The sequence below is a fragment of the Leptonychotes weddellii genome, chromosome 8 (assembly GCF_054177405.1).
Source record: "Leptonychotes weddellii isolate Sample4059 chromosome 8, ASM5417740v2, whole genome shotgun sequence".
NCBI classification, from domain to species: Eukaryota; Metazoa; Chordata; class Mammalia; order Carnivora; family Phocidae; genus Leptonychotes; species Leptonychotes weddellii.
In genome coordinates, this window is record NC_138376.1 from 104244700 (window position 1) to 104270902 (window position 26203).

At 35.4% G+C, this 26203-nt stretch overlaps 1 protein-coding gene across 2 annotated transcripts in view; it reads right to left on the minus strand.

Moving 5' to 3' along the window:
• Window positions 1-26203, minus strand: part of AHI1 (Abelson helper integration site 1) — a 122575-nt gene that overhangs the window by 91511 nt on the left and 4861 nt on the right. For both annotated transcript variants that reach the window (XM_081829053.1, XM_081829054.1), the window contains exons 3-8: window positions 26104-26171; window positions 24199-24323; window positions 13791-14332; window positions 10816-10997; window positions 2153-2372; window positions 1023-1215 (exon numbers count right to left, since the gene is read on the minus strand). In XM_081829053.1, coding sequence (XP_081685179.1) covers window positions 1023-1215; window positions 2153-2372; window positions 10816-10997; window positions 13791-14332; window positions 24199-24323; window positions 26104-26113 — 1272 coding nt within the window. In that variant the 5' untranslated portion in view covers window positions 26114-26171. The remainder of the gene's footprint in view (window positions 1-1022; window positions 1216-2152; window positions 2373-10815; window positions 10998-13790; window positions 14333-24198; window positions 24324-26103; window positions 26172-26203) is intronic.

Here is a 26203-nt window from a genome sequence, read left to right on the forward strand (position 1 = left end):
AAACTGAGGGTTGCTGGAGTGGTGGGGGGTGGGAGGCATGGGGTGGCTGGGTGATAGACATTGGGGAGGGTATGTGCTATGGTGAGCGTTGTGAACTGTGTAAGACTGTTGAATCATAGACCTGTACCTCTGAAACAAATAATACATTATATGTTAAAAAAAAAGAAGATAGCAGGAAGGGAAAAGCGAAGGGGGGGGAATTGGATGGGGAGACGAACCATGAGAGACTATGGACTCTGAGAAACAAACGGAGGGTTCTAGAGGGGAGGGGGTGGAGGGATGGGTTAGCCTGGTGATGGGTATTAAAGAGGGCACATTTTGAATGGAGCACTGGGTGTTATTCGCAAACAATGAATCATGAAACACTACATCAAAAACTAATGATGTAATGTATGGTGACTAACATAACAAAATTTTTAAAAATGCAAAAAAAAAAGAAAAAAATATTGGAATAACTTTGGGTAAACAACGTTATACTCTGAACCTTGATTTCCTTTGCCATAAAAAAATTAGAATAACAAGTCAGCTGAAAGGCCATATATTTCATAAAGCTTTTCCTGACTGCTCTGACCCTCCATCCACCCTCCACATCTAGGAAGTTCTACTTCATCTTGGTTATATATTACGTTGTATTAGTCAAAGTGTTCATCTTTCCCTTGGTTGTATACAAACTCTTAGGGAGTCCAATATAGTTAAATGAGTTTACATTCTGTAAAATGGGTTAAGAATAGAGGATTGTATAGATATAGATTAGAATCATCACTTCAGTTTACAGTCATAGTATTACTGTCAGAATTAAATAATACCGAGTGAATTACATGGCTAATTACTTACACTGGTAAATGCTCAGCAAATACGCTATTACAACATACTACATCTCCACAGCATATTACAAACACTAAATCCTAGGGATTAAATCCTCACACTTTTTTGCATTATTAAACTACTAAAAAAATAGCTTACATTTATGCTATTAAAATATTAGCCAAAATTTAGTTTAAATTGTTCTATTCAATTCATACCTCAAAAAACAAGATGACTTTAGGGCTCTCATCAAAATCTCGAAGCAAATAGGGGAAGTTTTCATTAAATATAATTTGTTCTTCCCACTCTGGAAGTCTTGATTTTAACTGTTTAAAATCATATGGCTGGGTCATAATAGGAAGAATGTAATCCACACTCTCTTTTTCATAGTAAGATGAAACAGGCCGTTCACTGTCCAAAAAAGATGCTTCCATTAACACAATTCTTTATGATAATTTTGAGAAAATGACAAAAACATATAGTGCTCAAGGTGAAGAAATAATGAATAGTCATGATATATAATGAAAAATTATTTTGGTTTTCCATCGAGAAAATTACAAATTTATGAAACTAAGAAGTGGTAATACCCTACTATTATCTTTTATCTATACACTACTGATTGGTTTCACAGAATTATCTTATTACAGAAATATAAAGTGAGGTGCAACATACAGAGCTAGACTCCTTCAGAATCTTAAAGGAGTTTGTAATAAAATAGTACAGTACATTTAAATAAGAAAATGAGCACAACAGCATTGCAAACCCTTTGAGGTATGTCATATTTTTTGTATGCCCTAAGATAACTGAATAATTGAACTTTGATAATCTTCATGTTCTTCATCCCTGTCATTTTTCCAAGCAAATGACTTTTTTGAGTTCTAGTATAATCATTTATTTCACTGTGCTTTTTATATGTAAGCTTCAAGCATGTATTAGCTATAGAAGTAATACTAGGAAAAAATTAAATTCAAGATTCACTGCCTTCATATGATCCCCAAGTAACTTATTAACTTCAAAAGAAAAATATGAAGTTAGACAATTAAAGCATGTACAGTGCAACATGCAGTGATTTACACTACAAGTTCAATGCCATAAATTAGTCATTAAGTTTGGTAGAAGCTCTCTCAACTCCCCTCCACTTAAAATGAATCACTGAATTAACAAATGTTCTCTATCTCTTCTAGAAAAGATACTGATCAGTATCAATGATCTATGAACATCTACAACAAGTAAATTATTCTCTAATACAAATCCTTAGCTCTATTTCCATTGACTTTCAATGGCAGAAAAGAGGACTTCTGTAGACAGTTTCAATTTCAAGGGTTGGCTGTGCAATTAAAAAAATTACCTATCATCTTTCTTGACATATTGACCAGTATTCTCATCAATCACATGAATTTTTACCATTGGGTGAGAAATCATAAAATCGGACTTAAGTCGATCAGTGCGGTGAATGTAAACTCCCAGGACAAGATCATCATCAAGCAAACATTTGGGATAAACTGGACTATCTCGGCTTGTTACTTCATGAACACCATCACCATCAGTTTCTTCATTATCATCTGAAACTACATGCATGGAATAAAATCAACATTATAATTAATTGTTCCCGCAACAATATATTCAACAATATACACTGAATTTACATATAACCTTATCTTTATAATCCATGATTATTTGTCTTTGTTAACAAAGTAACTTCAAAAGAAAAGAAGGAAAAAGCCACACAAGAGCAGATTACACTCTGAGAGTAAAGTATTACATTTACTAATGAATTAAAATGGGAGGAATCTTTCTTTTTTTCCCTAACAAGGACCAAGAACACAGAAAGAAAATGAGAACCAAAGACAAAAAAGCAATTTTATCTAGTTATTTTCTTAAGTGGAATATGCTCAATTAATTTGTAACTGTAATTTCTACTTCTGGGTAGGATGTAGTAGGATGTAGCCAGTCAATGCTTCTTGTAACAACTTGAAAAAGTCAAATGAATTACAAAAACCTTATTTTTAAAGGCATCAGAACAGTACAGAGACAATGTACAGCAGATGGACTAAAATTCCAGAGAGGGAGAATCATTCACTGATAAGCTAATGGACTAGTAGCTGTTTTAGTCTCTGGGGACATTTGCTGATTCAGGGTGTGGGCTAAGGATCAGGGCTTGGCCCCAACAAAAGGTCACCACTGGGAGAAAGAGTATCTGCAAAACTTTTAGTGGTAAGTGGTTGATGGGGCTACAGCAGTCACATTAGAGATTTGAGGAGCCTCAAACACATAGCTAATTTCCCCCCCACAAAACTGAATTCTGAGGCTACATGAGAGGCTAAAGAAGTAGTGAAATCTCCCAGGCTGGTGGTACTAGGAGACAATGACCCACCAGGGGGAGGGGCCTGAAACAAAACTGGCAAAATAAAGCCCTAGAGGGCACTTTCCACCTATAGCCACTTTTCACCTGGGGTCACTTACCAATTCTGGGTGCAGCAAGAGTTGAGAATCCAGGCATGGCCCCTGGCAGAAGGCCCCTACTGGGGGACAGAGAAACCAGCAGAGATTCTGGCACTCACGTGCGGCTGGAGTGACAAAACTGTAGACCTGAGGGGCCAGACACATGGCCAGTCCCCCCCAAGATATCTGCCAAATTTTGAAGCTGAATGGGGCAGAAGGCTAAAGGACCAGGCTAAAAACCTCAGAAGGGCAAAACTGAATCTCCCAGTCTTGTAGACTGAGGAGACAAATACCTGCCAGATTCTCAGTTCAAAACTCCTGAAAGTCCACAACCTAGGAATGGGGCAAATCAAAGATACAGTTTTTATCAAAACTACAATCCAGCCCTGACATAGCTCAATTCCTGATGGATTAAAATCAGTTTCCCACCCTACCTGCCTAAGAGAGTAAAGAGGAAACCTTTTCTAGTAAAAGATAAAATCATCTGGGACCTCTAGCACTCTACACAATATCCAGTATAGAATAAAAAGTTACCGGGCATAAAAGAGGCAAGACTATATGACCAACAACTAGGAGAAAAAAACCGAAAACAGAAGCTGACCCACAGATGATCCAGACTGGAGTTAGCACACAAAGACTTTAAATGACTATGATTATTAATATGTTCAAGAAAATAAAGGAAAAAGTGGGTTAAAATGGAAACTTTCTACAAAGAACTGGAATCCATAAAAAAACGACAACAGACATTTTCATTCTGGAAATGAAAAATATAGCATCTGAGGGGTGTCTGGGTGGCTCAGGCTCAGTCAGTTGAGTGTTTGATTCTTGATCTCAGCTTAGGTCTTGATCTCACGGTCGTGAGTTCAAGCCCTGCCCTGGGCTCCATGCTGTGCATGGAGCCTTCTTAAAAAAAACAAAACAAAACACAGCATCTGAAATTAAGAACTTAATAGATAGAGGTGTTTAATAGTATACTGGACACAAAGACATGATTAGGGAAAGAGAAAAAAGATCAGTATCAATATCCAAACTGAAGCATAATGGAAAAAATTTTAAAAAGAATATAGGGAAAAAAACATAAGAAATAAGTAGACACACTTAAAAGAAAATATGTGAGAATTTATAATCTAGAAAGAGGAGGGAATAATGAAGAAGCCACATTCTAAAAAATAATTGAATAATTGAATTTTCCACAACTGATAAGTGATATCAACCAGTAAACTCTAAGCAGGGTAAATTCCAACAAAGCCATATTTAGGCATAACGTGATAAAAAACTGACATCAAAGATAAAAAGAAAATCTAAAGATGAGTCAAGAGGAAAAAAAAAGTCACAATCCCACTAATGGGACATAACTGCTGGAAACAGAAATGATGGAAGCCAGGAGATAACTGTATCATTTTTCCAAAGCACTAAAGAAAACCAACTGGCAACCTAAATTCAATGCTAGCAAATAGGATTCAAAAATGAAAGTAAAGGCATTTTACACAACAAAATCTGAGGGGATTAGCATATTAGGAGAAATACTAAACTGAGCTCTTCAAGTAGATGAAAAGTGGGAAAATGTAAATTCATTAAGGAAAAAGTAAATTTTGGGGTGAATATAAATTATTATCAGCTGTACAAAATGGTCACTATAATAGCTGTGAAGTTTAAAATACATGCAGAACTAAAATGCATGATAAGAAACCTATGGGGCAGAAGACAGAGAGATGCAGAAAAAGCACCTGACAAAATTCAGATGGAATTAAACAATTCTAATGTTCTAGCAGTGTTTTGTTAGGGAAGCATATTTTGTTAGGGAATTAACTTGTAAGTCAAGAATAAACTTAATGTTCTTGAGGATAACAAAAAACTGTAAAAGAATGTATAATTAACAAGTTAATATAAGAAGAAAATTTTTAAAATAACTTAAATAATTCAAAAGAAGAAGAAAAAGGAATATAAGACAGGTGGATCATACACAAAACACTGTAAAACAAACACAAAACAGTGACATAATAAATATAAGGACACAGAAAGACTGCAAACAAGGGTTTTTTTTTTGTTTTTGGGGGGTGCAGCACCTCACATTTACTGAGGGTCTGCCCCCAAGGAGCTCAAAGGCTGGGGGCTGAGACCCCTCATGTTCTAGGGTGGGGGGAAGAAAAGAGGTGAAGGCAAAAAAAGAAGGAAATGCAGAGACACTATGTCCCAAGTAAAGGAAGCCTAGAGGGTGGGGTGGGGGAGAAATGGAATAATGGCAAGCTCTATCTAGACCTGGGGACCATGGATCAGGCAGAGGTCTGAAGGCTACCCCTTCTCCACCAAGTTGGCACCACCTGGCAGTGTATTGTGGGTTATGACAGAGAAATGAGGTTGGGAAAAACTATACTATGCAAACTCAAACTATAAGTAGACTACAAGGGAAAATTATTAGAGATAAAAAAAAAGATACCACATAATGATTGTTCTTATACAATGAATGCTTGTGTCCCCACAAGATTCATATGTTGAAATCCTAACCTCCAATGTGACAGTACTAAAAGGTGAGGACTTTGGGAGGTTATTAAGTCATGAGGGTAGAGACCTCATAGATGGAATTAGTGTCCTTATAAAAGTGATTTAAAAAAAAAAGTGATCCCAAAGAGCTACCCTTCTATGTGAGGTTACAGTAAAGAGACATCAGTCTACAACCAGGAAATGGGTCGTCACCAGACACAAATCTGTGGGTGCCTTGATCTTGGACTTTCCAGGCTCTGGAACTGTACAAATAACTGTTTATTGTTTAAGCTATCCAGTCTATGATATTTTGTTACAGCAGCCTGAATGATTAAGACGACTTGGAAGTGTCAATCTGACAGGAAGATATAAGATTCCTAAACATGCATATAGTCAATAACATAACTTCAAAATACATAAAGAGAAAAAACCTAACAGAAATAAAGAGAAAAGAGAGAAACCCAAAATCACAGTGTGAATTTTAATACCTGTCTCAACAAATGGATAGAATAAGCAAGTCAAAAAAAATCAGGAAGATGAGCTGGACACAATACACTTGATCTGACATACACAGGACACTGCACCCAATGACACCAGAATTCACATTCTTTTTAAGTGCACATGACATATTTAGCAAATTGACCATAAAGTGGTCATAAAGAAAGGCTCAATAAATTCAAAAGATTGAGATCATTCACAATATGTTCTCTGACAACAGTGGCAGATAGAAACAGAAAGGTAACTAGAAAATCACCTGTTGGCTGAGATGAAACAATATACTTCTAAAAATGTGTGGTCAAAGGAGAAATTAAAATGGAAATTAGAAAATGTTTTTATTGGATGATAATGAAGATATGTCAAAAATTTGTGGGATGCAGCTAAAGTAGTACGTAGATGAAAAGTTAAAGTCTTAAATACATATAAAGACTGAAATCTTATAAAATCTATCTTACAAAACTAAAAACAGCAAATCAAAGAAAGGAGAATGAAGAAACTAATACAAATAAAATAACCAAACAGTACACAAATGTGCAACAGATATAATCAAAGCCAATGGCTGATTCTTTGAAAACTGAAAATCCTGAGACTGACCAAGAAATTGAAAAAAAAATAAATTCCAGTATAAAGGGACACCCTTTCAGATGCTGTAGACAGACAAAATTTGAAAATTTGGATTAAATGAACAAATTCCTCAAGAAATACAGTCTCTCAAAGCTGACAGAAAAAAACAAAATATGAAGAGTGATATTTATTAAAGAAACTAATTCTGATTTAAAATTCTTCCCACAAGGAAACCTTGGCCTAAAGGCTTCATTAGTAAATTCTTCCAAACATTTATGGAAGAAATAACCAATTTATACAAATGTTTCCAGAGAACTGAAAAAGATGAAAAATTTCCCAACTATTTTTGAGATTATCAAAACCTTGGTATCAAAAACTCTGGGTATTTCAGGAAAGGAAAAGTACAAACCATTCTCTCTCATGACCCCAGACACAGAAGTTCTATACAAAGTATTAGCAAATCAAATCCAGTAACAGATTAAAAAAATATATATATATATGAGAATACCTTATAACCAAGCTGCAGGTCCCTCTAACCCCTGCCAGGAACACAAAGATGGCTTAATATTCAAATAACAATTAACCACATTAATAGAGAAAATGGTGAAAATTTATACGATCAAGTCAAAAGACACAGAAAAAGCACCTGGTAAAATTCAGTATCTATTCATGATTTTAAAACACTATTAGCCAATTAGAGTACAGGTAACTCATAAACTTGATAAAGAGTATTTACAAAAAAGCCCACAGCAAATATTACACTAAGCGGCAAATTAATGGAAGCTTTTCCCCAAGGTATTTAACACTGTAATGGAAGTCCTAGCCAGTATATCAAGGCAAGAAAAAGGAGTAAGATATAAGAACTGAAAGAGGCACAATGAAACAGTCACTATTAACAGGTGATACAATAGCGTAACATATGTAGAAAATTTAAAAGAATCCATGGATACACTCTTAGAAGTAATAAATTTAGCAAAAACACTGGCTACAATGTTAATTTTTAAAAAATCAATTATATTTCTCTGTGCATATATTTTTATGCATGTATGCACACACACACACCAGCAACAAACAGAAAACAAAAATTTAAAAAAAAATGCCATTTATGACAGCATTAAGAAACATCAAATACCTAGGAATAAATCTAAGGACAGACTCTCCCGAAACTTAAAATATTACCAAGATAAACTGGAAACATAAATAAATGGAGGTGCATATCCATTTCATGGATGGCAAAAATTAATACTTTGTAAAGATGTCAACTCTATCTAGAGAGTTGTTATTGTAAATCTCTTCAGATTCACCCAATCTGGATCAAAATAATGGTGGGGATGGGGGAAGGAAGAGGGAGAATTGAGAAGCTGCTTCTAAAATTCATATGGAAATGCGAAGGTCAAAGAATAGCCCAGGTAATGCTAAAGAACAAAAAACTGTTGGAGTACTTACACAGCTGAATAGCAAGATCTATTATAAAGCTATAGTAATTAAGTCATCTTGTGTTGGTACAGTCTAATGTAACAGAATAGAAACTGATCCATTCCCGTAGTCACGTTATTTATGATAAAGGTGACACTGCAATACAGAGGAAAAAAGATGCTCTCTTCCATAAATGGTACTAGGTCAATTACATGTTCACATGGGAAAACAATGGGTCTTAACCACTACCTCTCACCATATACAAGAATCAATTCCAGATGAACTGCAGAGCTAAATGTGAAAAGCAAAACAAAAAACTTTTAGAAAATAATATATACAAAAACATCTTTGGGACTTGGGAAAGATTTCTCATATCACAGAAAGCACTTACCATCAAAGGAAAAAAATGGATAAATAGGGCTATATCAAATTTTAGAATTCTGTTTTTTAAGAGATACCAGTAAGACAATAGTAAAACCTAGAGTGGGAAGATGTCTGCAATATATATGTGTGTATGTATTCATATCTGAGAAAAGACTGATGTCTAGCTATATAAAATATTCTCACAAATTTTAAAAGGCAGACAATGCCATTTCTTAAAAATACACACAAAAGACTTAAACAAATGTATGAATAAAAAAATCCAAGTAGACAACAAACATGAAGAAGATGCTCAATTTCATTAGTTATGAAAGTTTAAAGTAAAACTGAAATATTATTATACACTATACACTAAGAATGGCTAAAATTTTTAAATACTGACAATATAAATGTTAGATGTGGAGCACTGGAGGCTCTCAAATACTGCTAGTATCATCAATTGCTAAACCAACTCTGGAAAATGGGAAATATTTATTAAAGTGAAAAATATACATAATTTCTGACATAGTAACTCTCTCCTAAGAAGATGCCCAACAAAATAAATATATTAGAAAGCAGTGAGGAATATTTTTCAGTTTTTCTTTAGATGCTAGATTTAAAGGATCACAGCCATGTTTCTAAGTAGCGTTTCCCAACCTGTGTCCTACCAAGTTAGTAGTTCTGAAAGACACAAGAACTTCATAAATAGAGAATTCTATGCGTAAAAAAAAAAAAAAAGATGCCAAACAAAAAATGTATATATAAAATGCTTGCCAAAAGACATGACTAGACTATTATAGTTTTATTTGTAAACACCTAAAACTAGAAACAGCTCAAACATCCATCTGTACAATTGGCAAATTATTCACACAAGGGTATCTATATAGTGCAAAAGCAGAACTGATAATGAAGAAGCTCAGCTACATGCAACAGTCTAAATCTCACAAAAATAATTTTGAGTGAAAGAGCACAGGATTTCTGATTCTATTCGCATTAAAGTAGAAAAACGGGCAAAAACAAACTGTGTTAGATGTCAAGATAATGTTTACTCCTGAAGAGCAATGAATGGGAAGGGAACTTACAGGGTTTCTGGCGCTAAAAGTGTTGTTTCTTGATTTGGATGACAATTTTATAGGCATGTTCAGTTTGTGAAAATCCACTAAGTAGTATACTTGTAACATGTACACCTTCTATGTGTATATCATATTTTAACAAAGGTTTTACAAATGTAATAAGAGGAATAAGCATCATCAACTGCATAGCCAATGAATAACTACCATAAATTCTAAAATTGCCTATTTTGGTCCCAAATTTTTGGCCAATTAAATGGAGATTGAAAAGGAAAAAATGAATGTTAAGAAGTAGGAAAAAGGCAATAACAAGTAAAGAAAAATAAGAGGAGGAAAGAAATGAGTAAAGAGGAAGACAGAAAGCAAGAGGGTGGGAAGGAAAAGTGGGAAGGAAGGACAGAAGCTGAATTAGGCTGAGGACGTCGGAAGACAATCACGTGTGACAGAGGGATGCAGCCTTAACATCTGAAAAGTTTATTGGCCATTGACCATTTATAGCTTTCAATAAATATGAGTCTGAATTATTTAGGGGTTCTAAACTCAATGGTATAAAGAAGAAATCTGTGCCACAACAGCAACAAAGTTAATGTCATTCTAGGGTTCAATTAAATTAAGTCAACAATTAGAGATGACATAAGTAATATTAACTCACCACAGAGACCCATAGTTACAAATAAATGAATGTTTTAATATACATGAATCCAAGAACAAGTGCCACATACAGTTGACCCTTGAACAATGCCAGGGTTGGGGCACCAACCCCCTGGGCATTTGCAAATCTGTGTTTAACCTCTGACTCCCCCAAAACTTTACCAATAGCTTACTGTTGACCAGAAGCCTTACTGATAACATAAAGAGTAGATTAACACATATTTTACATGTTACATGTATTATATACTATATTCTTACAATACAGTGAGCCAGAGAAAAGAAAGTGCTATAAGGAAGTCATAAGGAAAAGAAAATACCTTTACAGTACTATACTTTATCGAAAAAAAAATCTGTAAGTGGACCTGCACAGTTCAAACACATGTTGTTCAAGGACCAACTGTATTCTATATTGGATTTTTTAAATTATAGTCTTTGGGACCGGATTTTCTTTAGTTTTAAGGACTCAAAGTCCTAGAATCAAGTTATTTCTACCAAGGCACATATTTTTCATTTAATTTGGATAACAAACCTGTTTTAGCCTTCTTTTTCTTTTTTTTTGGTTTGGATTTTGTGTCATCTTGCATGCTGTCTTCTACATTGTCTTCCATTGAGCTTATCTTATCATCTTGTTGAGAATCTGAAGTAACTCTTCTAACTGGAGAGCCCTTCTTTTGTTCACTTTCAACTGTGTCATCGGAGATGGTCAGTGTACTGCAAATACAACCAAAGTACAAGCCATTACAAATACATTCTTCTTCTTAATGATGCAGCAACGTGAACAGTGAACAGAGTCAAGGATAATCCTAAAATCAAGATTACTTCCTGCTAGGGGATACATATATATATATATATATATATTTTAAAGATTTTATTTATTTTTGACAGAGAGAGAGAGTGTGTACAAGCAGGGGAAGCAGCAGGCAGAGGGAGAGGGAAAGCAGGCTCCCCACTTAGCAGAGAGCCCCATGTGGGGCTCAGTCCCAGCACCCTGGGATCACAACCTGAGCTGAAGGCAGACGCTTAACCATCTGAGCCACCCAGGCACCCCTAGGGAATACATATATTTTATTATGCACTAAAATGGTGAAGTGTCAAATTAGGTATCAATGTGTATTATTTTATATTTGTTAATGAGTTATATACCCATGAGTCAAATTAAACTTCAGCTCTAAACTCCCAGAAAAGATAAAGTTGTATATTTTATGAGCAATAGATCTGTTTTTCCATAGGAATGATGAAAGCATCCTCATCCTGTTGTCAAGTCAATGATTAATGAACAAATTTCTAAATTACCTTATTTAAAAGCAAAAAAAGTGTTCTAAGTTTGTTCTGCTTTCAAGAGGCTTCAGATATTCAACTTTTGATTTCTAGGTAACAGTTAATTACTTGTCTTTTCCAGTGGCTGGTGTATCACTACATTTTCAGGAGGCCGTTATTAAAATGAAAATGTGCATCACATGAACTAATAAATGTTAAGGGGTAGCAGCCTAGACTTATACTCATTGTAGAAGAGAAACCAGCCTATTAAAGTCTGTAATTTATCAAGTAAAAAATCTGCATCTAAATAATAATAAACTGACTTCCAATATAGTCATATTTTTTAAAAAAGAGGTTGAGAAATAAAAAGAGTAGAGAAATATTTCAAAATAGTCATTCCAGAAAGCCATGCTATTTTATCACTTCACCAAATACTATTATTTAAAGAGAACTACGTTTTGCATGCCATGTCATCTAACCCATGGTTTTATTTAAAATTCAAGAACTAACATTTAATAGAGAGTATGTCTTACCAGCTCATAACAGATATGGTAGCTGTAAGAAAGACTGATGGTATACTGTAGCAAGTAGCCTCTAATATGGCCCTCAATGATCCCTGCCTCCTGCTATTAGTATCTTTGTCTAGCCCCTTCCCTTGATTGTGGGCTGGACCTAGTGACCCACTTCTAATAGACAAAATATGACCAAAAGTAATGGATGCCACTTCCAAACCAAGTTTAGGTTCCATAAAGACTATGACTTTCTCTCTCTCTCTCTCTCTCTCTGTCTCAGAGCCCTTGCTCTGGGGAAGCAAGTGGCCATGTTGTGAGTAGCCCACATGGAGAGATCCATGTGGCAAGGAACTGATGTCTCTGGCCAAAAGTCAGTCAGGACCTGAGACCTGCCAAGAACCACATGAGTGAGCTTAGAAGTGGATATTTCAAGCCTTCCAACAGCTCTGTCATTTGCAGATCCTTCTCCAGCCAAGTCTTAAGATGACTGCATCCCCAGCTGACATCCTGACTGTAGCCCGAGAGAGAGCCTGAGTCAGTGGTACCCACTTAAGCCATGCTCAGATTCTTGATCCACAGAAACTGAGAGACAATAAATGTTTGTTGTTCTGCTAAGTTCTAGAATAGCTTTTTTTGTGCAGCAACAGATAGTTAATACGTAGAGTAACATGTTTGAGTAGCAACTCTTTTTTTTTTTTATTTTATTTTATTATTATTTTTTTATTTATTTGAGAGAGAGAGAATGAGAGAGAAAGAACACATGAGAGGGGATAGGGTCAGAGGGCGAAGCAGACTCCCTGCCAAGCAGGGAGCCCGATGCGGGACTCGATCCAGGGACTCCAGGATCATGACCTGAGCCTAAGGCAGTCGCCCAACCAACTGAGCCACCCAGGCGCCCTTGAGTAGCAACTTTTTGCCCTCCTTTTGTTACCACTGGTGTCTAGCTTTTGGTAAGAGGTGAATTATTTTTAGATGAGGACAGTAAGGGAACCTGTCCCTGATGCCAGGAAATAATCAAACATAGAATGTTCCCACCTCAAGTTGTTTATGTAGATGTGGACTGCAGACAAAAAAGTTAATTAGTTAAAAGACATTTTTTATCTTGTTTTCCCCAAAGAAGACATATAAATATAAATATGATCACAGAAACACTCACATTGCATATGCAAACATATAAGTATCATATATAGAAAAAGACTAGCATGCTAAATTGCTTATAATGATTACCTTTAGATGGTTGTTACTTTTATCTTCTTTGTGTCTTTATTGTATGTTCTACAATAAGCAAATATTATTTGTATAATAAAGAAAAACACTATATTCATATATCCAAATAGGCATTTGTAACTCAAAAAAGGGAGAGAAATTGGGTTTCTATTATTAGCAGATGTAAATAAGTATTTAAGGGTAGAGACTTTAGAACAAGACTGCTAAGGTTTTGGCTCAGCTTCTTACTGGTTCTGTGACTTAAACCCTTCAAGTTTCCTTATCTGCAAAATAGAGTGATAGTATTACTATTCCTCATAAGGTTGTTACAAGGAATAAATGAGTTAATTCTTATAAAGCATTTAGCACATACTAAGGTATTATGGAAAGGGTAACTGTTATTGTTTACTGGCAATGTATCCACATGAAAGATTAAGAATTTTCTTAGTGTAACTACAGATATCACTCAAAAGCTGAGAATACTAGTGTTTTTTAAAGAGGACATTTTACATTTGTCAGTGCAAAGTACCTTGTTTCAGCTTTAGATGAGATTGGAACTTTCTTTTTCTTTATTTTTTTCTCACTGCTCAATTTGCCATCATGCAATGAAGTATCTGAGGGAAAGTAAGTCAACTGTTCTTTGAGTTTCTTTCTTATTTTCTTCTTAATCTCCTTTGCCATTTCTTCAGCTACTTGGAGTTGGTATGCTTGCATCAGTTCTTCTTCCTCATCTAAATTATTATTTTCTCTTTCTTCATCTGCCTTCTCGCTCTTCTGATGAGCAACACCTGGCTGTGACCTGGTTCGTCCTTTCTGATGTGTGGAATCCACCTTCCTCACAGGAGTTTCCAGTTCCATTCCTTGTGCAGTCATCTGGAGTACTGTTTTCATAACCTTTTTACTTGCCTTTCCTTGCTTGTCTTCCTCTACACTAACATCATCTGTATTTTCAGGTGTTGACTGGGGATTCCTTAGTTTGCTTTTAGTGACTGGGTTATTAGTGTTCGTAGCACTTACATCATCACTTTTAGTTTCTTTACTTTTCAGAAGATTGCTTCTAACAGTGTCAAGCTAGGAAAAGAAAATACGGTAACAAAGTTTCAGTCAAGCACAGTTCAATGATACAAAGATAAAGCACAATAATGATTGTGCTTATCCCAATGTAACATTGGGAAAATTATTTCATCTTTTACTTGAACACACTGATACCATTCTAGACCATCTCATTAGCACTATCATAGTTTATTCTCTTGGCATTAGATTCGTAATTTCTGAGAGTAACTTCAGATTAAATGAGATAATTAACATGGGGAAAATACTTAATGACTTTTCAGAAGTGAATAAACTGCTCATATCTCAAATGTTACTTTTTCTCTTTGGCAGAATGATCCATACTTTAATTACAAGATATTTGAGAAATTGCTAAAGGAGCCACAGAGGTAAAGCATTTTAGGTTTCCCAACAGAAAACACACACTTCAAAATTACATTCTAAAATCAAAAGTCTGTAGTTTAGAATAATCCTACAATTAATCCAAATACATTACTGAAAATGCTGCCAAATATGAAATGTTATCAAATTAAGTCAAATGACAGACTAAACACACCTGTATATCTTTCTCTAATCAAAATTTTAAATGGGATATTTTTAATAAAAAAGGCTAGAAATCAAAAAGGAATGCTACTAGTAATAAAATAAATATTGAGAAATTTCCCAAGGATAAAAAATAGGCAGGATTAGATCTATTAAGAAATTAGCAGATAAAACCACAGCCCATACGAAAAGAACCAGAGAAGGGTGATTCTGAAGAAGCCATAAGCCCAGAGTCAAGTAACACAAGGAGAAGGAGGGGCTAAAACTGAGGATGACCAATTGAGGAGCTGGGAGGGACAGCTCTGTCCCCCACCTCCATTTGTGTTAGATGGTGACTTTCATTCAAAGGATAAAGCAGTTGAATATAGAGAAATATGGCAGCATGCTTCCGGTAGGTACAACCCTCACCAAAGACAGTAGATTATGTTGAAAACAACCAACAGGCAGAAGAGAGATTCTCATATAGAAAGATGACTAGACATTTAAAAATGAATAAAAACTGAAGGAAAGTAGCAAAATGAAAGAAAAGTCATCAAATCCAATAAAACAGAAAAATTAACGAGGGAAAGTGAATTAAAAACATAAACAAAATTAGAACTTAAAGTGTAATTAATATCAAAGAAATTCAAAAGCATATTGGATTTAAAAAACACAACTGCAGACATTAAAATTAAAATTTTGAGTAAGAGCTTAAAAGATGTGTTGAGAAACACAAGGGACAAACCAAAGTGCTAAAATATGGAAGCCAGTATCAAAATGAAGAATTCTTTCAGAAATGGATGAGCTTGGGCGCCTGGGTGGCTCAGATGGTTAAGCGTCTGCCTTCAGCTCAGGTCATGATCCCAGGGTCCTGGGATCGAGTCCCGCATCGGGCTCCCTGCTCCTTGGGAGCCTGCTTCTCCCTCTGCCTCTCTCTCTCTTTGTCTCTCATGAATAAATAAATAAAATCTTTAAAAAAAAAAAAAAAAGAAATGGATGAGCTTACCAATGAAGACTGAAGTTCAATTTTTTTAAACAGATTTATTTGAGAGAGAGAGAGAAAAAAGGAGAGACAGCACTCTGTGTGAGAGTGGGGGGACGGGCAGAGGGAGAGAATCTCAAGCAGACCCCCTACTGAACGCGGAGCCTGAGGCAGGGCTCGATCCCATGACCCACGAGATCATGACCTGAGCCGAAATCACTTAAATGACTGAAGTACCCAGGCACCCCTGAAGTTCAATTTTTGAAAACCCTCATGTTTAAAAGTAGTTAGAAAATGTCCAATATATGATGGAGAAATGTTGAAAGGATTAGTATCCCAATATGTACCCAATATGTTACCATCTCTAAGACTCTTTTGCTTACCTACAATATATTTCCAAATTCTATCTATTCTTCAAGGATAAATTATGGAGCGATACCCTCTAAAACATCTTCCCGAATCAAATCTAATAAAAATAATTTCTCTTAAAAAATAAGTTTATTTTCACATGTTTTGTTTCTAGAAGCAATACATGTTTAATTTAAAATAGTAAGAAAGCAAAAAATTAAAAATACAAAGAACCAGAAAATATTTAAAGAGAAAAAGAAGACCCAAAGCTCAACTCTGGGTGCTTCACACAAGGAAAATCACTGCTAATCTTTTCAGAAACTTATGTTTGTCTTCTTGCTATCAATATACTCATACCTAATAACTTTGAAATTTCATTATGTTAAAATGAAGCACATACAAATCTTTCTTTTTATTTTCTCAGCGAGTACCAGAAATGTAGTGGGAATATATACAAATTTCGAGGACACTCCTGAAGGAAATAATTGGAAAAAGATAACCAAGAATTAGATATGGAAGGAAGAATTATGGTTTAGAAGAAAAGATTTCAAAAATGGAACCATGGGACAGTTAATCAGAAGACATTCAGTTTTTTATTTACTCTCTTTCACTGATCTGTCAGTCAACCTTTGTACTAATATCATTTAATTTTATACTATGACTTTATATTTGTTTTTCATGTTTCTGCTTTATTCAATTAACTTTTTTTAGAAAAGATTTTATTTATTTATTTGAGAGAGAGAGATAGTGACAGAGATAGGGAGAGAGAGCACAAGCCGGCAGGAGAGGGAGAAGCAGGCTCCCGCTGAGTAGGGAGCCTGACGTGGGGCTCAATCCCAGGACCCTGGGATCATGACCTGAGCCATGACCTGAGCCGAAGGCAGAAGCTTAATGACTGAGCCACCCAGGCACCCCTTCAATTAGTTTTTAAAAACCGCAACAATAAATACAATTCCCAAGGTATCTTTTGTAGTATTCCATACATTCCACAGTACTGTATAGTTTTTATTACTTTTTAAAATATCCTGCTTTTTGTAGTTCTAATTTCCTTTCTCTCACTAACAACTGTATGGGATGATTTTTAAATTTCCAAACGGTTTATAAATTTTATATTTGTTATTTGTAGTTTTGTGGTACTACAGTTAAAAAACGTCTATTTTATGGACTTTAATATTTCAAGGATTAGGTTATGGCTGAATTTTGAAGTGTTCCAAATACATTTGTTCATGTTCTATTACATCTTTCCTCATCCTTTTATCTTTTTTTTTTTTTTTTAAAGCAGGAAGAAAATCAAAGTTTAATAACGTGTATCCATGAGAGAGACCCTGGAAAACAGGGTAAGTCCCCGGTGGCCACAGCCACCACCTTCTCCTATCTTTTTATCTTTACCCTTCTGTGTGTCAGTTAGGTTTTTTGCTTCAGTTTGTTTTTTAAATCAGCTTTACTGAGATACAACTTACATACAATAAAATTCACCAATTTTAAGTACAGAATTAAATGAATTTTGGTAAATGTATACAGACATATGACCACTACCATAATCACAATGTTAAACATTTCCATCACCCCACATGTTCTTGTACAAAGTCAGCCTCTAGTCCTCCACACCCTAGCCCCACTCAAGCACTCATGTGCTTTCTATCAAGATAGTTTGGTCTTGTCTAGAATTTCACATACATGGAATCATACAGTATAGAGCCTTTTGTGACCAGTTTCCTTCACTCAGCATAGAGCTTTGGAATTCATCCGTGTTGTTGCATCTGTAGTTTATTCCTTTTTATTGCTGAGCAGTATTCCATTGCATGGATACATACCTCATTTTATTTCTCCATACACTAATGAATGAACATTTATTTCTAGTTTTGTACCATTACGTTTTCATTTCTCTTGCATAAACACCCAAGAATTACTGAACTGTATGATAAGTAGATGTTTAACTTCTTAAGTATCTCCCAAACTGCTTCCCAAAGTGGCTGTACCATTTTGTATTCCCAAATGTTTAAGAGTTCCACTTACATAACATCCTTGTCAGCATCTGGCATTGTCAATTTTCATTTTTTAGCTGTTCCAATATGCGTGTAATGGTATTTCATTATTGTTTTAAATTGCATTTCCCTAATTAGTAATGACACTGAAAATCTTTACACGTACTTACATGCTATCTGCATCTCTCCTTTGGTTAAGTGTTAAAATCTTTTGCCCATTTTCACCAGGTTATTTTCAAATCATTGAGTTCTAAGAGCATTCTTAAAATGTTCTACATACACTTTCTCAGTGTGTTGAAAATATCTTCTCCGAATCTATAGCCTATCTTTTCATTTTCTTAGCAATATTTTGAATTTTCACAAAGCCCAATTTACCTCTTTTTTCTTTTATGATTCATGTTTTTGTATCCTGAGAAATCTATTCATAACCCAAGGTTACAAAGGTTTTATCCTGTTTTTTCTATAAGTCATATAATTTTAGCTCTTATGCTTAGATCTTTGATCGATTTCTATTTAATTTCTGAACATGATATGGTCATAGTTTATAATATTGCATATGGGTATCTGTTCCAGCATCATTTGTTGAAAAGATTATCCTTTTTCTCACTCCTTGGCAAATTCTGGCACACCCTGGCAATTTTGTCACACCTTGGCAATTTTTTTCAAGAATCAATTAACCATATACATTTGGGTCTACTTCTAGATTCTGTACTACCCCCACTGACTTATATGTCTATCTTTATGACAATAACGGGCTGTCTTGGTTACTATAACTTTACATTGAGCTTTGACTCCAATAGTAAAATTCTTTCAACTTTGTTCTTCTTTTTCAAAACTGTTTTAGCTATTCTAGGTCCATTGCTTAAATTTCCAAGTAAATTTTATAATTAGATTTTCAATTCTTTTTTTTTTTTAAGATTTTATTTATTTATTTGACAGAGACACAGTGAGAGCAGGAACACAAGCAGGGGGAGTGGGAGAGGGAGAAGCAGACTTCCCGCAGAGCAGGGAGCCCGAAGTGGGACTCGATCCCAGGACCCTGGGATCATGACCTGAGCTGAAGGCAGACGCTTAACGACTGAGCCACCCAGGCGCCCTAGATTTTCAATTCTTAAAAAAAATTCCCATAAGATTGTTCTGAAGAGTAACAGGATAGTTACTAAAAAACACTAAGAAAATCTTTCTGATTCCACAGTATATGCATTCAATAAATGTTAGCAATTATTATCTTATGATTATTAGCTATACGTAAGAGTATGAACTCTGTGGCTATAGAGATATTTCTTATTTTTCTCAGTAAATTGGCTGACTTTTACCTTTTATCAAATTTATATAATTCAACAAATATTTACTGAGTCTTCTGTGTGCAAAGAATATTCTCTTTACTTGGGATGTCTTTTATCCCTTACAAGATCAGAATATCTTTCCATACTGGAAGATTACACCAGCCATTTCTATTTTCCTATTTTTAGTGTTTATTAATTTATTAACTTATTATTTATTAATTTAGAAATCATACACAATAAGTCATGTGTATGTACCTCTGAGGGTACATAATTATCACTTACATGAACAAATTATTTTTTCAAAAATCACTAATACCCTGTTTCCAAGTAAAATATTATGGCTCTTCCCCTTATTTTTATATGATCACATGGTTTTTATTCAACTTCTTTGTACTGATTTACTGATGTTGACTGATAGCCAATTTATAAGATACTCTTTTTTAAAAATTATTTATTTGAGAGAGTGTGCGTGGGGGGGGGTGGGGAGAGGGAGAATCTTAAGGGCTCCATGCCCGACATAGGGCTTGATGTGGGGCTCGATCTCATGACCCTGAGATCATGACCTGAGCCAAAACCAAAAGTTGGACACTCAGGGCGCCTGGGTGGCTCAGTTGGTTAAGCGACTGCCTTCGGCTCAGGTCATGATCCTGGAGTCCCTGGATCGAGTCCCGCATCGGGCTCCCTGCTCGGCAGGGAGCCTGCTTCTGCCTCTGACCCTCCCCCCTCTCATGTGCTCTCTCTCTCTCATTCTCTCTGTCTCAAATAAATAAATGAAAAAAAATCTTAAAAAAAAAAAAGTTGGACACTCAACTGACCAAGCCACTCAGGCGCCCCTATGCTATTCTTGAGTTCTCAGGGAGAAAACCTATTTGGCTGAGACAAAGTATTCTTTCAACATATGATTAAATTCAATTTGTTCATGTTTTATTTAAGCTTTTCGTTCTTTCAATATATTCATAATTGAGAAAATTCTGTTTCTTTTTAGATTTGTCTATATTTTTGCAAACTTCTAGTTTTAAACTTTAGGTCATTTTGTGTGGTCTGTCAATGTTGCAAGCCAGACACCTGACATTTTAAAAATTTAGAGTCTGCTTTTTAAAATAGGAAGCTTAAAACTATTTACATTTATTTTCATGATTAAGAGTTTATTCTTTTTTTTTTTAAGATTTATTTGAGATAGAGGGTGCATGCACAGGGTGAGGGGCAGAGGGAGAGGGAAAGGGAGAATCTCAAGCACACTCCCTGCTGAGTGCAGAGACCAACCCAGGGCTCCATCTCACCACCGTGAGATCATGACCTGAGCTGAAAACAAGAGTCGGACACTTAACCAACTGAGCCACCCAGGCGCCCCTAAGAATTTATTCCTAAATTCCTTTTATTACTTTTGTTCCTTTTAAAAAAATCTATTATTTGTTTTCTCTTGAGCTCTAATGACTTTGAAAGTATTATAATCAATTTTACATATTACTGGTTTCACTTATTTTAAACTCCAGGATGAAGTAACTTCTGACTACACTTCAGGTAAAAGTAATATTTATACGACTCTTTTTCTCTGCAAGCTAGGAAAGCTTTGCCCAATGTTTGAGAACAATGTTTTTGTTATCTCACATTATTATATGTACATTATCTAATATAAATCTTCAGCAATTATTTTTGGCATAAATAATAAAGAAAGTTCTATATATCTAGCTGGTCTCAAAAGCCTCATGCAGACATATTTTCAGATCATAAATTCTCTGTTCTTAAATTTTTAATTTTGATTCATGTTTCTGGAAATGGTACTACATATTCAAATAATACACCTTCAGTAGTTTTCTTGTTTTCAGGGAGGGAACATTTGTAATAATTCTCTGTTAATTTGCATGTTCACTACCGACCTCACAAACAATTGACACTTAGGTGACCAGATTTCTTGTGATACAGTTTTTCCCTCAATACTGTGTAGATATCTTTTTTTGTCTTCTGGATTTAGTGTTTTCTGAGAGAAGCCTGGAATGTACTAGATGTTTCTTTTTCTGTTGAGATACTTGCAACATTAATTTTTCCCCTGAAATTAAAAAGTTCTAAATATAGTTACAGGTCATAAATTTTACCTGGAATGCAAGACGGACTCATCTCTTCCTAGATCTTTCTATTAATCTCAGGAAGGTTTTTTCATCATGCTCTTTCTACTGTTTCTGCTCCATTAGTACTAGTAATGGGAACACTTACTTACAGGTCAAGTATTTCTGTATGTCATTACTTATTTCATTTTCGTTTTAGCCATTTCTTCTCATGGAAGAATGCCTCAAATTTATCTTCCTTTATCACTAATTAGATTTTTCCATGGTACCAATTCTACTATTTTTGGCCTAAGATATAGTTTTTAAAAAGCAACTAAAGGCAGAACATGGAGAGACTAGTTTTAAATCTCCCTCACTCTACTGCTGGCTATATGGCTCTGGCAAACCATTTAACATCTTTGTTAAGTGGTTTTTCTGTTCTGATGTTTACAAAACCTCTCATGCAAAATAAGAGCCCCAATACCTATGTTTCATGATTAACATGAGAATCAGAAATAGCATTTGCAAAATTATTATCACAGTGCCTAACAGATTGTTGAAAAATAAGGTGAATCTGCCATCATTACGAATTCTCTTAGTACAGCCTTTTCCTTGCTTCCTTTTCTTACTTCAGCCTGCTTCCCTTCCAATCTCAGCCTGTTCTGTACATGTTTTTGTTCTGAAGAGGTCCCATCTCTTCATATGTTATTCAAAGAGGTCCTACTGGGTTGTGGTTAAGAGAATGGGTTCTGTAGTCAGACTTAAGAGTTTGAATTCTGGTTCTGCCACTAACTGCAAATTTAGGCAAGGTTATTCAACCTCTCTGTGATCCAGTTTCCTCAACTATAAATGGAGATAAAACCTCATCATTTCGTTGTCATTAAAAACTAGGTAATATACATAAAATGTTTAGAAGTGCTCGAAAGATAGGAAGCACTATTATCTAGTAAATAAAAGCAGGTATTCCTCCTCTATTTCCTAAAGTAAATCATTTCAAAAATATTTTGTTTTCCTCTAAGTCCTCCAGGAATATTTCCCTTCTTTTGAGCTAAAAAATCTCTTCCTCAGTTATTTTTTCCTAGGATACTTATCTGTGAATAAAAAAGGTTTGAATGGCCTGCTGTGTACCAAAATAGGCTGGGCAGGTTATGTTTAGTCACCTCACATGTGCGTGTTCCCAACATCTAAACTGGACAATGGGTAAATGGACGTCTCCTCTGCCCATTTTTTCGTTATCCATTTAATTGAGCATTCCTGGCCTAAACTGCATCTGGTTCATGCTTACAAAGCCAGTTCTATCAGTAAGAGAAAATATAAGGTTCTACTTTGACTGAGTCCATAAAAATATCCTCAGTTGTTTCAAGGGTTCTTTCTGTTTTTGTCCAATGTATACCACGTTACCCAAGGGGAGGGCATATACCAATATGCAATGTCCCATCCTCCATATGCCACTATTCCCTTCCATACTCATACGTACCACCAGAAGAAGCGCATTATATAAAAGGGCAGCATTCACTATGGGAGACTGAATCTGCCCCTTTCTGTCAGTAGGTCTAAATTGGTATGCAATAGTAAACAGGGGTACTACAAACCTCTCACAGGTGTGCAGTCGGATTCTGGCCAGTGTTAGTACTTATTTTTGCCTCACTTGAGAATATACACTATTACAACATTGATGACTGCCAGAGAGAATATTAGAATGAAGAGGTCGCACGGCAAAATTCAGAAAAGGGTAAAATTTGCTACAAGTAAATATAAGCTATATATAACTCATAAAACTCTTGCCAAAGAAATACTTTGTACCAATTACCAGAACATGCATGAAGTTATTTGTGCCTGTGTGTGTGTATGTGTGTGTGTGTACATAACAGATTATGGTCAAAGGAGTAAAAGGTCCAAGTAATATAGCAAAACAGGTCTGAAGAGTGAATAGTACGTTAACTGTGGATATTATTACAGACTCTTTATAATACTCTGGAATCAAGTTGTAGTCAATTGCTGATTTGTTCAGCACTGTTCTGAGTTCTGCATTTTTAATCTCTTCAACTGTGCTGTCAAAAATTGTCATTTGAGGGTGCCTGGGTGGCTCAGTTGGTTAAGCAACTGCCTTCGGCTCAGGTCATGATCCTGGAGTCCCGGGATCGAGTCCCGCATCGGGCTCCCTGCTCAGCAGGGAGTCTGCTTCTCCCTCTCCCGCTCCCCCCTCTTGTGCTCTCTCTCTCTCTCTCAAATAAATAAATAAAATCTTTAAAAAAAAAAATTGTCATTTGAAAGTGTACCTCAAGTACAAAAAGATAATTACTGCCTTCAGATTCCACTGATTTCTCCTGGTTCTGCTGGGTAGAATCAGATCAATCAGTCTAAATAAAAACAAGCCACTGAATATCTGAAGTAACGTATTACTCCCTAAGTTCTTCACAATTCTGGGTTAAAAATCCTGATTTTCTTTAAAAATGTGTAATACATTGGCCAGTTGAGTTTGCCCATTCTCTCACCACTCTCATCAGTTTGTCTAGATTATTTCGGTAGCACAGCACTGAAGACTGAACTCAGTACCCCAAGAGTCATGTGGATTCTAACGTAAGCTTTATTTTACCATGTGCTATTGACTATGACATAGATTTACTATTTTCAATTTCCAAAGTTCCTCAGAGTTTTAATATGAAAGTCATAATCTCATGTAGATATAGAAGTCATCATTACCAAATGATCGATTACTCACTGCAATCTTATCTCCAGATTTGCCAATTTTTTTCTTCAGTTTTTTTCTTTCGTGAATGAGCTCATGGTGGGTCTTAAGCAATTCCTCAAAGCGAACTTTGGTTTTTACTTTGGCTTCACTCTCCACTGCAAAGATAAAGACTCCTGTCATTTTCTAAACAATTCTATTATAGCAGGTATCTGCATTATTATTATGTTAAAGAACACAGTCTTGTAAATACCTACATGAGTTCTTCAGCTACTTTAGAACTGACCAGTCCTTCCTTCTTAAAAACTTTTCTTTTGGCTTTGGTGACACCACACTCACCTGAATCCCTCTTACATTTTGGGATACTCCCTTTAAAAGTTTCCCATACTAAGTTAACTTTCTACTTGTGACTCACGGTAGCATCTACCACTGTTACGTGGCCTTAATCAACTTACTTAACAACTCTAAACTTCATCTTCATTATCTGTATAATCAGAATAATCCTATGTCAAAGACCATTTGCATGAAGAATGGCTAACACTTAGTTAGCTAAGCAATAATCAGCATTCAATAAATACGAAAAGCTGAAAGTTATTTTTTCCTTTAAAACATAAGTCAGATCATGTTATTCCCTTGCTTAAGACCTTGCCAGTTTCCCACTTCACTTAGGATAAAATAAAATGAGTCCTTCACATGCCCTACAGGGTTCTCACTTCCTGGCCTGCCTACCTCTACAGCTTGAATCCAAGAGAAACAGCCCCTTAGATCCCTGTATTCTAGCCATTCTAGCTCCTTCTTCTCACTCCTCCATCAGAATAAGCACCTTTCCATGTGAAGGTGCTTCTACCTGCTGCAAACTTCTTGATAAGGAAAATGGAGAATCAGGCACCCGTGTGGCTCCCAAGGATGGGCTGAAGCCGGGTTCTAGGCCTCTCAAAGCTTTAGACGGGAGATCTCAGGTTTCAACACCACGTGTAGGCAAAATGTTTGATGCTCAAGCAGCCTTACCTAAAGTTGCCAGAAAGGCTTTGGGAACTGTCAAGATGGCCACAGAAAACTCAGTAAAGACTAATGGATCTCTCAAACAGAACTTCTCAGCTACTCGTGTTAAGCTGCCTATTCAAATGTTGCCTCTAAAGTGGAACATTTCCTGACAATCTCATCTAAATTTCCCCATTCCTCACATAGCAGACTGTTCTTTTTCTTCACAGCCACCTACCACAGCTTGAAACTATATAATTATTTGTGTATCTACACAAATAAATATATTATCTCTGTCTCTCCCACTATACTATACTACCATCATGAGATCTAGCATAGAGTACCTACTAATAAACATGTTTTAATGCTGAATAAATGCTGAATGAATGGATGAATGCCCCAGAGCAGATGTTGGCAAATTACTGCCTGCAGGACAGTCATCTACTTTTATACTTAAAAGTTTATTGAAATACAGCCATGCCCACTCTGTTAAGAATTCTTATGGATGCTTTTATGCTTCAATGGCAGACATGAGCAGTTACAGCAGAGAATAAACCTAAAATATTTACGAGCTTTCCCTTTAGGAAAAAGTTTGCCAATACCTGCTTTAGAGTAAACTGTCCATTTTGATGATAAAGAATAAAAACTAACCATATGTTGTAATGATTATTTACCTGCTCCAGTGGAGTCCCAAACTGCCATCCATTAAATACATACTAGCCTTAATAGCTAACATTAAATATAAAATTGATAAAGAAATAAAAAAATAAAAGAAATAAAAAAATAAAATAAATAGAAAATAAATGGAAAATTGAATACCAAACTATTAAATATTTAAATGTAATATTTGGTTAATGTATTCATTAATAGGTCAAAGAACCCCTTAAAATAATTCAAACTTTAAAATAAATAAGCAAATAAAATGTATGGCATATATAAATTTCATAAAAGTCTTACCAGTGGGCATATCTCAGCTTTATGGAGAGCATCCAGCTGTAATGTAAAGCAATGACTCAATCAGAATCCTATTAAAACAAAGAGAGTTTATTTGTAGTAT